The sequence below is a fragment of the Xenopus tropicalis genome, chromosome 3, assembly GCF_000004195.4.
Source record: "Xenopus tropicalis strain Nigerian chromosome 3, UCB_Xtro_10.0, whole genome shotgun sequence".
Classification (NCBI taxonomy): Eukaryota; Metazoa; Chordata; class Amphibia; order Anura; family Pipidae; genus Xenopus; species Xenopus tropicalis.
The window spans coordinates 133,941,826-133,958,042 of record NC_030679.2 but is presented as its reverse complement, the minus strand read 5'-3'; the positions used below and the strand labels follow the sequence as shown (position 1 = coordinate 133,958,042).

At 44.8% G+C, this 16,217-nt stretch overlaps 1 protein-coding gene across 2 annotated transcripts; it reads right to left on the bottom strand.

Moving 5' to 3' along the window:
* Window positions 1-985: 985 nt before the first annotated feature.
* Window positions 986-6,071, bottom strand: LOC101730320. 2 transcript variants are annotated; one of them, XR_004221883.1, is made up of 5 exons: window positions 5,782-6,071; window positions 3,163-3,300; window positions 2,322-2,414; window positions 1,951-2,013; window positions 986-1,862 (listed from the first exon to the last, which is right to left on the bottom strand). XR_004221883.1 is itself a non-coding variant. In XM_004918845.4 (5 exons), exons 1-5 carry the CDS (start codon window positions 5,522-5,524, stop codon window positions 1,435-1,437), a joined length of 795 nt encoding a protein of 264 aa, XP_004918902.3. In that variant the 5' UTR covers window positions 5,525-5,654; the 3' UTR covers window positions 986-1,434. The 2 variants fall into 2 exon arrangements, 1 of the variants encoding a protein (XP_004918902.3); XM_004918845.4 differs by lacking the exon at window positions 5,782-6,071 and adding an exon at window positions 5,452-5,654.
* Window positions 6,072-16,217: the final 10,146 nt, after the last annotated feature.

Genomic DNA, 16,217 nt, shown 5'->3' with positions numbered 1-16,217 from the left:
TTGAAGAGAGAACTGAACAGGAAGTGGGGGCGGGGCTTCACTCTGCACATGGAAGCAACCAAAAAGAATACCTTCTGACTGAGGAAACAGGTCAGAGAGAATGCTGGGACAAAGGTAGGTAATTCTGGGGGCTGTTTAGAGTAATTTTACTCATAGAAAAAAAAAAAAGGTTTACTTATTCTTTAAACTACTATCTGGTGTTTTATTACCCAACCAGGCAACTATTTGGATTGGAAGATGAATAGAAAACTCACAAAAAATAGAAAAGGGTCACACACGTAAGAATAAATATCAAAAAGTTTATTAACAATAAGGTTTATATCATAAGAAAAGAGCTATGCTTTTTGACCATAATTTGGCCTTCATATTTGTGTCCCAAAGACCAAATTATGGTTGAAACATGCAGGGCTTTTCTTTTTCTCCCCTTGATTTTCATTGGTTGATGTACATTGAAACAGCTTCCGTTGTGTGTATTTGAGTAGCCTATGACTAAGTGCCAGGGAGGCACAAAATGCGTAAGGCTTTATTAACATATTGTTGGAATAAATAAAAACTTTACTTTTCTACTCTACCTGTCCGTTGGAGTTTGTTACTTGTTACTTAATTTTTATGGAATCTAAAGGAAAAGCCGAGGTAAAATCACTGGGGGGTGCCAAAAGTTAGGCATCCCCCCCCCCCAAGTGATTGTACTCATGTGTCGGCCCTGGAAGGAAGAGGATCGCTCGTTGGCAGCTCGTTTTCTCCTAATAGGAACACCAACTTGGGGTATAAGGTAAGCAATTACAATTACTTGGCACTCCCCAGTGATTTTACTTTTCCTTCTCCTTTAGGGGAAGACGCACAGAGCTACTTAGTAGCAGCTGCTTGTCATGGCTACTAAATGACGAAAATCCCCTGCCATAGACAATACTGAGAATTGCCTCTGCTAAAACACACAGAGACAATTATCAGTAAATGATCAGCGTTGTCTGTTTTAGTAGCCATGACAAGTAGCTGCTACTAGTAGCTCTGTGTGTCTTCACCCTTATTGTACAGCACTAAATCCCAGAATAATGTGACCTTTCATTTTTTCTAAGGTTTACTAACTCATAGTAATATTGCAGGAAACATCTGATGGTCTCCATGTCTGATGGTGAGCTTCAAATTTAAATTATACTTTTAATTATGGCCCAGATGTTGGTCCAAAAAATCAACAACCTGCTTTCTATATCAACTGATAGGGGTACCAGGAGAGAGATGGTGCTTTAACAATATATCTTACGGCACAGTTTGAAGTTTACAATTTAACCCTTGTTATAGGACAATCATGTATCACACATGACTCTTCGAGATGCAGACTGTATGTAACTAAGCATGACAGTTGTTCCACTTCATGACAGTTAAATATATTTGTAAGGACTGAATTCATGAATTAATTGCAGCCATGGTATTCACTTACTCACACATCTGTGCACAGACCCCCCCATTCTGCAGCGTTCCATCAAGATCTTGGGCTCTCCACCTACTCCAGATCCCATTGCCATCAAAAAGCATGACAATGCCACTAAAGTTGTTCCCATAGTTGAAGTAAAGTCTCTCTCCCTTAAGACCAAGCAGAGTTTCATTAGTACAGACCCAGCTCTTTGCCAGTGGGGACTCGCAGGGAACCAGTCTTATCACAGTCTTGCTCTGAATTCTGCCCCTCACTCCCACACAAAGCTCCACCTCCACATTGAAGATCCTGGCTCCTGGGAGCCAGCGGAACAGTTGGGACAGAGAAGTTGGGTTACAGCTGGATGTGGTGAGCTCAAGGTCCATGGATGAGGAGGAGTTCCGCACCTCGGCACATCTGTTGTGTGCCTCATTATATATAAGGAAAGAGCCTGTGAGGGTAAGATTTCGGATATACAGTTAATAGGACATTTTACTGATTGTTGTCTTTTTTAAACGTTATTTGAAATTTACGCTAACCTATAGCCAATGCCTTCTGCTTCTTTTCTTCCAAGGCCTCCATTTGAATCACCATCGCAGAGTCTAGAAGAAATATTCAGTGTCACTATGCAGAACGGTAACTAGAAGTTACTGAGTCTTACAGTTCATTTTTATGTAGGGTCCTCAACCACAAAATCATTTGGGAGTTTGTTTGTAAGACATTTAATAAACATTGTTAGGATTCCATGGGTCTTCATATCATTCTGAGTGCCTTGTTATACAGTATATACTGATATTTGGATACACCTGTTTTATTTCCATTGCTGCATCATGTATTTCTTATAGAAAGAGTGTATCAGGCTCCATGTGGGTAGGGTTGTTGTTACTTACAGTACAAGACTTATTCTTACATTTGGCAAAGCCCCCGGCCAGCAGGATGAGGCTTACAATCAGCACCAAACCAGCAGAAAGAACAGCCAATCGAATCTTCCTTCTGTATTGTCCTGCCATAGAAAAGAATATACATGGGAGCAACTGCTTTATCCAAAGGGAGAGGCACATTGGGGCAGGTAGTGCTACCTGGGGAAACTAAAGAGTTCTTATTTTATCTTTTGTATAAAGTTCTCTTCTGCAACATTGTGTGTGATTTATTTCTTCCTGTTACCATAGTTATTAAAAAATCTGAATACAAAAAATTTAGTTGGATGAAATTGTCCATTACTTTTGCTTTTAATAAATATAGAAAAATTGTTTTGTTTTTTTAAACCATTATTCACATTCATGAATTTTTTAGGGCAGAAAAACTCCAAATTGGTGCAAAATAAACATTTATTGATAAATAACCCCCTTAGTGTTGTATATTTGACTTCCTGGAACCAAAGCCTCAACCTTGCGGGGCATCCCTACTGGGTTCAGGGGGCACACATCAGTTAATGATTTCATTATCCAGCATAAGTAAGTAATTTGGATTGGCTCAACATCAGTACAGCTTCCCCTGGTTCCAGGGCCTAAACTGGGGCTCAACTGGGAAGGGACACTAGGAGCTTAGATACATGCCTCTGCTGTCTTCCCTTTGGCCCTGGTACTGCCCAATCAGAGCCCAGAGAATGAGTGGGTGGGGGTGAGTGAGAAAGCAGGAGGGGCTGTGGCGTGCAGATTTGATGCATATATAAGTACAAGTCCTTAGTGATATCAAAAACAGCTATGTAAATATTGTTACTCACCAGTATTGTTACCAATATTGTTACTCACCGCCATTCCAGGTTTTTTTGTCCTGTGCTTTACGTCCGAACTTTGGAGATCTTAGCCAGTTTCTCTTGTTATCTCCCCTCTCCTTGTCCCAAACTGGTTCATAAATACTATCCTCTTGCAGGTATATATCACTGTCCTCTGGGGAGAGTAGGACAGACGAGCCGTCAGTGTTTGTATAATAGGGAGACACATATAGATACAATCAGCAGATCATGTTTGAGGAACAGTGTCACTATTTCCTGCAACACTGATGAAATTAAAGATATTAATTACAATGTCAACATCAAGGCCATTAATAAACAAGTTAAAAAGCAAAGGACCAAGGACTGACCCCTGCGGTACTCCACTAACCACACTGATCCAATTAGAAAATGTTCCTTTTACCACGACTTTTTGCAATTTATCCTTCAGTCAGTTTTCTCTCCAAGTACAAATATTATGTTTCAGGTCAATATTCCTTAATTTTATTATTAACCTTCAATGCAGTACTGTATTAAATGCTTTAGTCTAGGTTCCTGCTCACCTCCTCATTGAAGGCAATTTCATAAAACCATGCTGAAACAAACTCATAGTATAGTGATTTGCAATTTATATAAGTATATACTTATATATACTTATATACTTATACTTATGTCAGGCTAACAGGCCTATAGTTTTCAGACTGAGAACGGGGTTCCTTTTTAAACAACGACACCACATTCACACAACACCTTACCTTGCTTTCAAGGGAATATACTGACAGCTTTGTTAAGCAGCATTTTAAAGACTTTCAATTATCCTTCTGTATTTAATCCCGTGAAGTGTCTTTCATACATGTACAATGTAGTGTATTTTTTCACTCCCTTATGGAGCTGTCTCAACAACATAATCTCAAAGGAGACCATGGTATGATCACTATTTCCTAAATGCTCACCCACCCAAATGCTACAGATGAGTTCTGTATTATTAGTTATTACCAGGTCCAAAAGAAAATCATTCCTAGTAGTTCCCTGAACTACATGAGATTAAAAGTTGACATTTAGCATAGTTACAAACTGCCTGTTTTTTACTACCCTGTTTCCCTGAAAATAAGACACTGTCTTATATTTTTTTAAGCTCCAAAATATGCACTAGGTCTTATTCTCAGGGGATGTCTTATTTTTCCATGAAGAAGAATACAGTACAGATTTATCGCCCAGCCCTAGGTGGGTGTCTTATTTTCGGGGGGTGCCTTATTTTCCGAGGGGGGTGAAAAATCAGGGGGGTGCCTTACAAAAGGAGGATGTCCTATTTTCGGGGAAACAGGGTAACGTGGCCGCCCCATTATTCCAGTCAATATCTGGATATTTGAAGTCACTCAGGATAACAACTTGACCTAGTTGTGAAGAGTCTTCATTATATGTAGCATTATTAATCCTTTAGGGTGAAGACACACAGAGCTACTTGTAGCAGCTACTTGACGTAGCTACTAAAATAGACAATGATGATCATTTAATAATTGTCTCTATGTGTGTTTTAGCAGAGGCAATTCTCATTATTGTCTATGGCAGGGGATTTTCTGGTGTTTAGTAGCCGTGAAAAAGTAGTTGCTACTAAGTAGCTCAGTGTTTCTTCACCTTTGAGACACTTGAGGCACCCTTAGGGCTCTGGCACACGGGGGAAATTTGTCGCTCGCGATAAAACTCCCTGTCACCGGTGGGATGGCAGACGCGGCGGCGCGATTTCGCGCAAATCGGCGAAAAAGACTCGCAAGTCTTTTTCGGCGATTCCCTGAAATTGCCCCGCCACGTCTGCCATCCCGCCGGCGACTTACATGTTCGCCGGTGGGATGGCAGGGGTAGGCAACTCGGGGAGATTAGTCGCCCGCGAACAGGGAGTTTTATCGCGGGGGACTAATCTCCCCCGTGTGCCAGAGCCCTTAATCAACAACAAAACAAGGGATATTTTTCAAAAGGTGAAGAGATCTTGCCCCAGATGCCCAAATTGAAATTTCATAGGTCTCTATCCACTTTTGGGGGCACATTTATGAACCTCTGAAACTCTGTTTTCACCATTTCATAAATACACCCTTGTTTTGTACCCTTGTATACACCCATTCTATTCAAGGCACCCATAAATTCTACTTTCACTCTTGGGTGACAGAAGTACCATTATATCGCTCTACACAAACAACCTGAAGTAGACACTCATTGTTAAAATGTCTATAGCCTAAAGCCAGGACTCATTAATAGTCATCCATAGTAATCTCCAATAGCCAATCACTATTCCACTAGACTGTAAGCTCCAGAGGCCAGGGAAAGTTGCAATTACCTGAGTAGCTGATCTGTGGTAAGGGTGGTGCCGGGCTCCTTTCTGGACACACGTACTCCACATTGCCATACATGGTGCTGAATAACCAAATGGCTTCCCAATGTATAACCGAGCTATTATATAATACAGAGCATACCAGTGAGGCACACCAATGATGTGTGGGACTATTAGTGGATATAGTTATGACCAGTGAAAGAGGAAGAGATAGGAGAGAGTAGAGACCTATATGGCTGTATGGCTGACATGCAGGAAACATGAACAGGAAGCTGCTGTTCAATATATGAGATATGCAACGTTAAGCTTAAATACAGGCAAATGAAAACATCTTACCAAATAGTGTTGAACATCAGAGTCTTAATGTATGCCCTTTATGTATTAAAGGCCAATAGTTAAGTCAACTGGTAACAAAGGATGAAGAAACTGTATATTCTGTTTATTTGCTTAGGTTTTCCGAGGTCCCGCAAAGTTGTGCAAGCAATGTGTAGGTCTTTCCACCGGTGATCCCCTTTATTGGCGGTGGAAAGGCTTTTTGAGGAGATTAGTTGCCCGCAGTAGCAGAGATGCACATCTGATGCATATAACAGTATAATATGTACTGCTCGTATGACACTGTACCAATGCATTTTTGATGATCTGTAACCAAAAAAATATATGATTTATTAGATGATAAACCAATTACATTAAAGATGTATTAACTTAATCCATGTATGAAAGGCCATTTAACAAAGCTTTCCATATTATATATATATACTGTGTATATATGCACAGTATATAACCATATATATATGGTTATTAGCTGGATAAGCACTCTCTTTGTTAAAGAATATGTATTTATTTAGTGAACAGCATCAATTCCAACATTTTGTTTCTTCCTGGGGACCTTTTCAAGGACAATGTGTGTTATTGGAGTTACAGCTTAAATACCCACCCCCTCCGGTGAATTTAGGCGCCAAATGACATCATAATTAGTGAAAAAAAGCTGTGAGAGATACAAGCAGTAAGAACACTGTTTGGTGTATTTTCCACCATTGTTAAAGGTGGGATAAAGTTAGCGCCAGGTAATTTGCCTGGTTGTGCAGCAGCTAATGCTGTCAACCATGGAAGCGGCTTAGGAAAAGGTAAGTCTGGGAAAAGGTTCCAGTGTGTGAGAGTTACCCTGGAAGGTGAGAGCCCTGAAGAAGGGACAAATCATAAACTTGTTTGATGAACGGTTTGCTGATGAACTGTGAACGGTTATGTTTATGTTGGGAGGAGATGCCCCAAATAAACATGTTTTTGAGAGGAAAAACGTGATGTGACATGTGGTGTCCCTGTCCCCTATGCTCCTGATCCTTTGTATACCTGCCTACCATAGCTAATTCTCCCCAAAATTACAGGTACAAGCAGTCAGCATGTCACAAAGCCTATCAGTTCCTTATCAGTCCTTATCTTCATGTGTTGCCCCCAATTCACCACTAGGTGTCACCCATGTGAAGTGTTAGTCCACACTCGAAATAGTAAATAAACGGTTACATTACTTACAATCATGTAATTCATAATTTGTTATTTGCAATTTCTGTAGCATTTTCTGACTGATACAGAACAAGAGACCCTGCAAAGCGAAAGAACGTTTGTCAATCCGTACAAAAAGTTTTCATGCAGGGGCCTGTTACAGACAAAAAGTGAGGATATACCAACATCAGCTTGCCTGTTGTTGCCCATTGAGCCCTTTGGGTGTCACACACTCTAATGTAGAAGCCTCCTGTCTGAGAAAGGACTTTTCCAGATCTCCTCCCCTTGATCGACACATGATCTATAGCACTGATCCCCAACCAGTGACCAGTTGTGCGATATAATGATAAGGACTGATAGGCCTTTTTTTTTTTTTTTTTTTTACTAATTATGATGTAATTTGGCACCTTAATCCACTGGAGGGGGTGGGTATTTAAACTGTAATGCCAATAGCACACATTGCCCTTGAAAAAGGTCCCCAGGAAGGACCAAAAACACTGGAATTGATGCTGTTCACTAAATAAATATATATTTTCGTCATCGGTTATAATCGGAGCTCAGTGATGTAATTTCTGTCACATGACTCACTGAAACTTGTGTATTATAATAAATAAAGTACCCCCTATTGTAAAATATAGGGATATGTCATATATCCCTATATTTTACAATAGGGGGTACTTTATTCAATATATAATATACAGTTTGGCCATTTCCCTATGGGACCAAACTGTAAATTATAAATGATAAATGGTGCCTATTGATGTCCTCAGTTATATTCGGAGCTTAGTGATGAAATTCTGTCTACCCCCATTGTCAAATATAAGAATATCAGAGGTCACCTCAGAGTTCCATGACCTTTATAAAAGTACTCAGCCTTTGGACTTGTGCCTTTATATGGTCATGGAACTCCTCGGTGACTTATAATATCCTTATATTTTACAATAGGGGGTACTTTATTCACTATATAAGTATTAATTTATCTTGCACCTTGCATATAATATTGGATAGAGTGCTGGCACCTTGGGACTAGAAGTATATATTTAGGGCACATTCATCAAAGTACGATTGAGTCCAGTTGAGTCCGAATAAAAAAAATTTAAATTTTTTATAAGTTTTAGAACTGTGCATATTTTCTTAGATTTTTTCATTAATTTGCGGGACTTTCTCGTACTTTCGTATTTGTTGCGCAGAGTATGAAAGTTTCATTCAAGGTTTGGTCCTTGGGCCAAGCTGGAGCTGCAGAGTGCCATTAAGTCCTATGGGAGACTTTCCTTGGGCCGGGTTGGAGCTGCAGAGTGCCATTGAGCCCTATGGGAGACTTTCCTTGGGCCGGGTTGGAGCTGCAGAGTGCCATTGAGCCCTATGGGAGACTTTCCTTGGGCCAGGTTGGAGCTGCAGAGTGCCATTGAGCCCTATGGGAGACTTTCCTTGGGCCAGGTTGGAGCTGCAGAGTGCCATTGAGCCCTATGGGTGACTTTCCTTGGGCCGGGTTGGAGCTGCAGAGTGCCATTGAGCCCTATGGGAGACTTTCCTTGGGCCGGGTTGGAGCTGCAGAGTGCCATTGAGCCCTATGGGAGACTTTCCTTGGGCCGGGTTGGAGCTGCAGAGTGCCATTGAGCCCTATGGGAGACTTTCCTTGGGCCGGGTTGGAGCTGCAGAGTGCCATTGAGCCCTATGGGAGACTTTCCTTGGGCCAGGTTGGAGCTGCAGAGTGCCATTGAGCCCTATGGGAGACTTTCCTTGGGCTGGGTTGGAGCTGCAGAGTGCCATTGAGCCCTATGGGAGACTTTCCTTGGGCCGGGTTGGAGCTGCAGAGTGCCATTGAGCCCTATGGGAGACTTTCCTTGGGCCAGGTTGGAGCTGCAGAGTGCCATTGAGCCCTATGGGAGACTTTCCTTGGGCCAGGTTGGAGCTGCAGAGTGCCATTGAGCCCTATGGGTGACTTTCCTTGGGCCGGGTTGGAGCTGCAGAGTGCCATTGAGCCCTATGGGAGACTTTCCTTGGGCCGGGTTGGAGCTGCAGAGTGCCATTGAGCCCTATGGGAGACTTTCCTTGGGCCGGGTTGGAGCTGCAGAGTGCCATTGAGCCCTATGGGAGACTTTCCTTGGGCCGGGTTGGAGCTGCAGAGTGCCATTGAGCCCTATGGAGACTTTCCTTGGGCCGGGTTGGAGCTGCAGAGTGCCATTGAGCCCTATGGGAGACTTTCCTTGGGCCGGGTTGGAGCTGCAGAGTGCCATTGAGCCCTATGGGAGACTTTCCTTGGGCCGGGTTGGAGCTGCAGAGTGCCATTGAGCCCTATGGGAGACTTTCCTTGGGCCGGGTTGGAGCTGCAGAGTGCCATTGAGCCCTATGGGAGACTTTCCTTGGGCCAGGTTGGAGCTGCAGAGTGCCATTGAGCCCTATGGGAGACTTTCCTTGGGCCGGGTTGGAGCTGCAGAGTGCCATTGAGCCCTATGGGAGACTTTCCTTGGGCCAGGTTGGAGCTGCAGAGTGCCATTGAGCCCTATGGGAGACTTTCCTTGGGCCGGGTTGGAGCTGCAGAGTGCCATTGAGCCCTATGGGAGACTTTCCTTGGGCCGGGTTGGAGCTGCAGAGTGCCATTGAGCCCTATGGGAGACTTCCCTTGGGACGGGTTGGAGCTGCAGAGTGCCATTGAGCCCTATGGGAGACTTTCCTTGGGCCAGGTTGGAGCTGCAGAGTGCCATTGAGCCCTATGGGAGACTTTCCTTGGGCCGGGTTGGAGCTGCAGAGTGCCATTGAGCCGTATGGGAGACTTTCCTTGGGCCGGGTTGAAGCTGCAGAGTGCCATTGAGCCCTATGGGAGACTTTCCTTGGGCAGGGTTGGAGCTGCAGAGTGCCATTGAGCCCTATGGGAGACTTTCCTTGGGCCGGGTTGGAGCTGCAGAGTGCCATTGAGCCCTATGGGAGACTTTCCTTGGGCCGGGTTGGAGCTGCAGAGTGCCATTGAGCCCTATGGGAGACTTTCCTTGGGCCGGGTTGGAGCTGCAGAGTGCCATTGAGCCCTATGGGAGACTTCCCTTGGGCCGGGTTGGAGCTGCAGAGTGCCATTGAGCCCTATGGGAGACTTTCCTTGGGCCAGGTTGGGGCTGCAGAGTGCCATTGAGCCCTATGGGAGACTTTCCTTGGGCCGGGTTGGAGCTGCAGAGTGCCATTGAGCCCTATGGGAGACTTTCCTTGGGCCGGGTTGGAGCTGCAGAGTGCCATTGAGCCCTATGGGAGACTTTCCTTGGGCCAGGTTGGAGCTGCAGAGTGCCATTGAGCCCTATGGGAGACTTTCCTTGGGCCAGGTTGGAGCTGCAGAGTGCCATTGAGCCCTATGGGAGACTTTCCTTGGGCCAGGTTGGAGCTGCAGAGTGCCATTGAGCCCTATGGGAGACTTTCCTTGGGCCAGGTTGGAGCTGCAGAGTGCCATTGAGCCCTATGGGAGACTTTCCTTGGGCCGGGTTGGAGCTGCAGAGTGCCATTGAGCCCTATGGGAGACTTTCCTTGGGCCAGGTTGGAGCTGCAGGGTGCCATTGAGCCCTATGGGAGACTTTCCTTGGGCCGGGTTGGAGCTGCAGAGTGCCATTGAGCCCTATGGGAGACTTTCCTTGGGCCGGGTTGGAGCTGCAGAGTGCCATTGAGCCCTATGGGAGACTTTCCTTGGGCCGGGTTGGAGCTGCAGAGTGCCATTGAGCCCTATGGGAGACTTTCCTTGGGCCGGGTTGGAGCTGCAGAGTGCCATTAAGTCCTATGGGAGACTTCCAAAATCATGCACTGAAGAATCAAATCAAAGTTTTTTGCACCTTTTATGATCGTTAGATACGATAATTTCGTAACTTCCGGATCGCACCACAATACCAAATATGAACTTTTCGTACTATAAACGCACATCAGAAAAAAACGTAATTTAATAAATGATAAATTGGTAAATGTGCCCCTTAATATATTTATATTATAAATATTTATCCATTTGATTGCTCTTACTAATATCACACCAACAATCATTTCATTGTACAGGTATCGGACCCCTTATCCGGAAACCCGTTATCCAGAAAGCTCCGAATTATGGAATGCCTGTCTCCCATAGACTCCATTTTAATCAAATAATTCAGAATTTTAAAACTGATTTCCTTTTTCTATGTAGAAATAAAACAGTACCTTGTAACTGATCCCAACTAAGATATAAATAATCCTTATTGGATGCAAAACAATCCTATTGGGTTTAATTAATGTTTTATTGATTTTTTAGTAGACTTAAGGTATTGAGATCCAAATTACGGAAAGACCCCTTATCCGGAATACCCTTGGTACCGAGCATTCTGGATAATGGGTCCTATACCTGTACTAAAATGTCACTTTGCAGAACTGCTCACATCCTAGTGCTACAATCGCTCAGTTGATTCCCTGCAGACAGTGCAGTGAGGCCATTGGGAGGTGTCACAGTCATTATCAGAAGGAAGCAGGCGCCTCGGGGGGTCTCTAGTGCGCTCTCTAGTGGTCTCTAGTGCGCTCTCTAGTGGTCTCTAGTGCGCTCTCTAGTGGTCTCTAGTGCGCTCTCTAGTGGTCTCTAGTGCGCTCTTGGCACTAACTAAGCTGAGCTTCCATTTAAAGAATGAAAATTTGGCTCTTAAAGTTACCAGCGGCGGCTTTATTCCCCCTGGCCTTGCATTTTCCATGATTTGGAAGAAGAATGCAGACATGTATGAACACACAGTACAGCGGCACCATCTGCTGAGCGAAGTAACGTTATCAGCTGTAAAATGCATTCATGTTGGTAAATGAGACATCGTATCACTTCCCTTTTAGGTTATTGCAAAACCCTTGTGAAGCTGATTCCAAGAACCGGCACGAGAGCAAATACACCGGGTACTGTCTGTACATAAAATAGCAGTCGTTAAGCAGAACTGCCCACCTCATCTATTGCAACCCAATAAACAATTACAGGGCAGCTATCATGATGCACGTCAAGTGGTGCGGGGGATTTGGGAAACTACAGTAAATAGTTTAAAGGGAAACTATACCCCCAGAATGAATACAATATGAATACAATTTCTCTCTCTATAAGTTCTGCTGTATGTATTATACACGTTATAGTCTGTCTTTGTATGTAAGTGTGTCAGAGTTTATACATTTATAAGTCCAATGTGAAAAATAGATTAAAATTTCAGTGCTGTTTTGGGCTCCAGTCCTTAATAAGGATATGAATGAGCTGGAGAGAGTGCAGAGACTGCAACTAAACTGGTAAAGGGGATGGAAGGGTTAAACTATGAGGTTAGACTGTCAGGGTTGGGGTTGACATAGCCTTTCCTTCTCCTTTAAGTGCCAGAGAAAGAAGTATGGGGAAAGTTGTAGAGTTTATCAGGGCACCTTTGTTCAGGGGCCCATGCCTTTATTTGTAATACAGGTATAGGACCTGTTATCCAGAATGCTCGGGACCCGGGGATTTACGGATAAGGGATCTTTCCGTAATTTAGATCTCCATGCCTTATGTCTACTAAAAAATCATTTAAGCATCATTTAAACCCGATAGGATTGTTTTGCCTGCAATAAGGGGTAATTTTATCTTAGTTGGAATGAAGTACAAGGTACTGTTTTATTATTACAGAGAAAAGGGAATCATTTAACCATTAAATAAACCCAATAGGGCTGTTCTGCCCCCAATAAGGGGTAATTATATCTTAGTTGGGATCAAGTACAGGTACTGTTTTATTATTACAGAGAAAAGGGAATCATTTAACCATTAAATAAACCAATAGGGCTGTTCTGCTCCCAATAAGGGGTAATTATATCTTAGTTGGGATCAAGTACAGGTACTGTTTTATTATTACAGAGAAAGGGAATCATTTAACCATTAAATAAACCCAATAGGGCTGTTTCTGCCCCCAATAAGGGGTAATTATATCTTAGTTGGGATCAAGTACAGGTACTGTTTTATTATTACAGAAGAAAAGGGAATCATTTAACATGAAATAAACCCAATAGGGCTGTTCTGCCCCCAATAAGGGGTAATTATATCTTAGTTGGGATCAAGTACAGGTACTGTTTTATTATTACAGAGAAAAGGGAATCATTTAACCATTAAATAAACCCAATAGGGCTGTTCTGCCCCCAATAAGGGGTAATTATATCTTAGTTGGGATCAAGTACAAGGTACTGTTTTATTATTACAGAGAAAAAGAAAATCATTTTTAAAAATTAGAATTATTTTCTTACAATGGAGTCTATGGGAGATGGGCTTTCTGTAATTTAGAACTTTCTGGATAACGGGTTTCCGGATAAGGGATCCCATACCTGTACTATCAGTGGGGCACCATCACTGCAGTGCAGCACAGGCATCTACATTCACTTGTACAGAGCCAGTGTTTGTGTTCCATTTCAGAGAGACCTCCTTGTGACTGTGACTGGAAAGCATTTTCACTTTCGCTCCATGTTTTCTATGCACACCATTGGCCTGTTGTGTCTCTGCGCCAAGTTTTATTTCCTAAATGTCATATCTGTGCTAATGCAATAGCTGTGGGTACAGGATTACTCACGGGGCTTCCCATTTCTGCCAGCAGGAAGTGGCCTGAGGTAATCACCGCTAGCAACAGGATTGCCCAAACCCCTGGCATCACTAGAAGTCTGGTCTGAAGCCTCAGTTTCTGGCAGCTATAAGGTTTAGAATAAGTTTAAGTGAAATTGTTGGTGCCACTCACAGACAAGTCAATCTGGTTTAAAGGAAAACTATACCCCCGCCATTTAGTCATGGGCTGTGTGCTCCCTCAGAGATCAGCTGACAGGGAATAATGCAGCTCTAACTGTAACAGGAATGTGAATTGAAAGATCCCATACGATTTTTAAAATGGCAGTTTCCTATTTAGGATTACCCAATAGCACATACTACTAAAATAGTATATTTTGATGAAAATGGTTTATTTAGATGAAGCAGGGTTTTACAAATGAGCTGTTTATGCAATATGTTTTTATAGAGACCTACATTGTGATAGATCCATCACCTGTTAAAATACCTTTTTCATTGAAATGCATAGAATCATCACCCAAAATCCTCCTATATCTGTCCAAAGCACTGGAACAGGGAGCTCAACAGAAAAGTAGCTGCGAGGAACGGGGGCAGAGCCTGGAAGCAGGGCAGGTGTGGCCAAAAGGCTGCCGGATCCCTTCAGGCTGGCATCTCTGCACTTAAAGCAGAAGGAAAGGTAAAAACTAAGTAAGCTTTATCAGAAAGGTCTATGTAAATACAGCCATAAGCACTCACAGAAACACTGCACTGAGTCCTCTGTCAAAAGAAACAGGATTTCTTGTCTGTTTGTTTTCCTGTACCAGAGACGCACAGCTCTCTCCCCTCTCCTGCTCCCCCCTCCCTCAAGAATGCTAAGAACTCCCCCCCCTTAGGAATGTGTGATCTGAGCCAATCAGCAGGAAGCTGACTCATAGGGGCACATTTACTAATCCACGAAAGGCCGAAAAAAGTGTCTGAATGCGATTTTTTCATAATGATCTGTATTTTGCGACTTTTTCGTAGCCATTACGACTTGCTCGTAAATTGTCGCGACTTTTTCGTGGCCATTACGACTTGCTCGTGAATTGTTGCGACTTTTTCGTAGCCGTCGCGCCGAGTACGAAAGTTTCAGATTCATTCAAGCTTCAGTATCGTGACTTTCCTTGGGCCGGGTTGGAGCTGCAGAGTGCCATTGAGCCCTATGGGAGAGTCTCCTTGGGCCGGGTTGGAGCTGCAGAGTGCCATTGAGCCCTATTGGAGAGTGCCATTGAGCCTATGGGAGACTTTCCTTGGGCCGGTTGGAGTGCCATTGAGCCCTATGGGAGACTTTCCTTGGGCCCAGGTTGGAGCTGCAGAGTGCCATTGAGCCTATGGGAGACTTTCCTTGGGCCGGGTTTGGAGCTGCAGAGTGCCATTGAGCCCTATGGGAGACTTTCCTTGGGTCGGGTTGGAGCTGCAGAGTGCCATTGAGCCCTATGGGAGACCTTTCCTTGGGCCGGGTTGTAGCTGCAGAGTGCGCATTGAGCCCTATGGGAGACTTTCCTTGGGCCAGGTTTGAGCTGGCAGAGTGCCATTGAGCCCTATGGGAGACTTTCCTTGGGGCCGGGTTGGAGCCTGCAGAGTGCCATTGAGCCCTATGGGAGACTTTCCTTGGGCCAGGTTTGAGCTGCAGAGTGCCATTGAGCCCTATGGGAGACTTTCCTTGGGCCGGGTTGGAGCTGGCAGAGTGCCATTGAGCCCTATGGGAGACTTTCCTTGGGCCGGGTTGGAGCTGCAGAGTGCCATTGAGGCCCTATGGGAGACTTTCCTTGGGCCGGGTTGGAGCTGCAGAGTGCTATTGAGCCCTATGGGAGACTTTCCTTGGGTCGGGTGGAGCTGCAGAGTGCCATTAGAGCGCCTATGGGAGACTTTCCTTGGGGCCGGGTTTGGAGCAGCAGAGTGCCATTGAGCCCTATGGGAGACTTTCCTTGGGCCAGGTTTGAGCTGCAGAGTGCCATTGAGCCTATGGGAGACTTTCCTTGGGCGGGTTGGAGCTGCAGAGTGCATTGAGCTATGGGTGGACTTTCCTTGGGCCGGGTTGGAGCTGGCAGAGTGCCATTGAGCCCTATGGGAGACTTTCCTTGGGCCGGGTTTGGAGCTGCAGAGTGCCATTGAGGCCCTATGGGAGACTTTCCTTGGGCCAGGTTGGAGCTGCAGAGTGCCATTGAGGCCCTATGGGAGGCTTTCTTGGGCCGGGTTGGAGCTGCAGAGTGCCATTGAGCCCTATGGGAGGCTTTCCTTGGGCGCGGGTTGGAGCTGCAGAGTGCCATTGAGCCCTATGGGAGACTTTCCTTGGGCCGGGTTGGAGCTGCAGAGTGCCATTGAGCCCTATGGGTGGACTTCCTTGGGCCGGGTTGGAGCTGCAGAGTGCCATTGAGCCCTATGGGAGACTTTCCTTGGGCCGGGTTGGAGCTGCAGAGTGCCATTGAGCCCTATGGGTGACTTTCCTTGGGCCGGGTTGGAGCTGCAGAGTGCCATTGAGCCCTATGGGAGACTTTCCTTGGGCCGGGTTGGAGCTGCAGAGTGCCATTGAGCCCTATGGGAGACTTCCTTGGGCCGGTTTGGAGTTGCAGAGTGCCATTGAGCCCTATGGGAGACTTTCCTTGGCCGGGTTGGAGCTGCAGAGTGCCATTGAGCCCTATGGGAGACTTTCCTTGGGCCGGGTTGGAGCTGCAGAGTGCCATTGAGCCCTATGGGAGACTTTCCTTGGAGCTGCAGAGTGCCATTGAGCCCT

Bases quoted from the DNA above. Each gene is read 5' to 3' on its own strand.
- LOC101730320 (XM_004918845.4), bottom strand. From the start codon at position 5,524: ATGTATGGCAATGTGGAGTACGTGTGTCCAGAAAGGAGCCCGGCACCA. The intron at 2,014-2,321 runs GTAAGAATAAGT...TATTTCTTCTAG, and splicing joins GGCCGGGGGCTTTGCCAAAT to ACTCTGCGATGGTGATTCAA. The intron at 1,863-1,950 runs GTTAGCGTAAAT...TTACCCTCACAG, and splicing joins GCAGAAGGCATTGGCTATAG to GCTCTTTCCTTATATATAAT.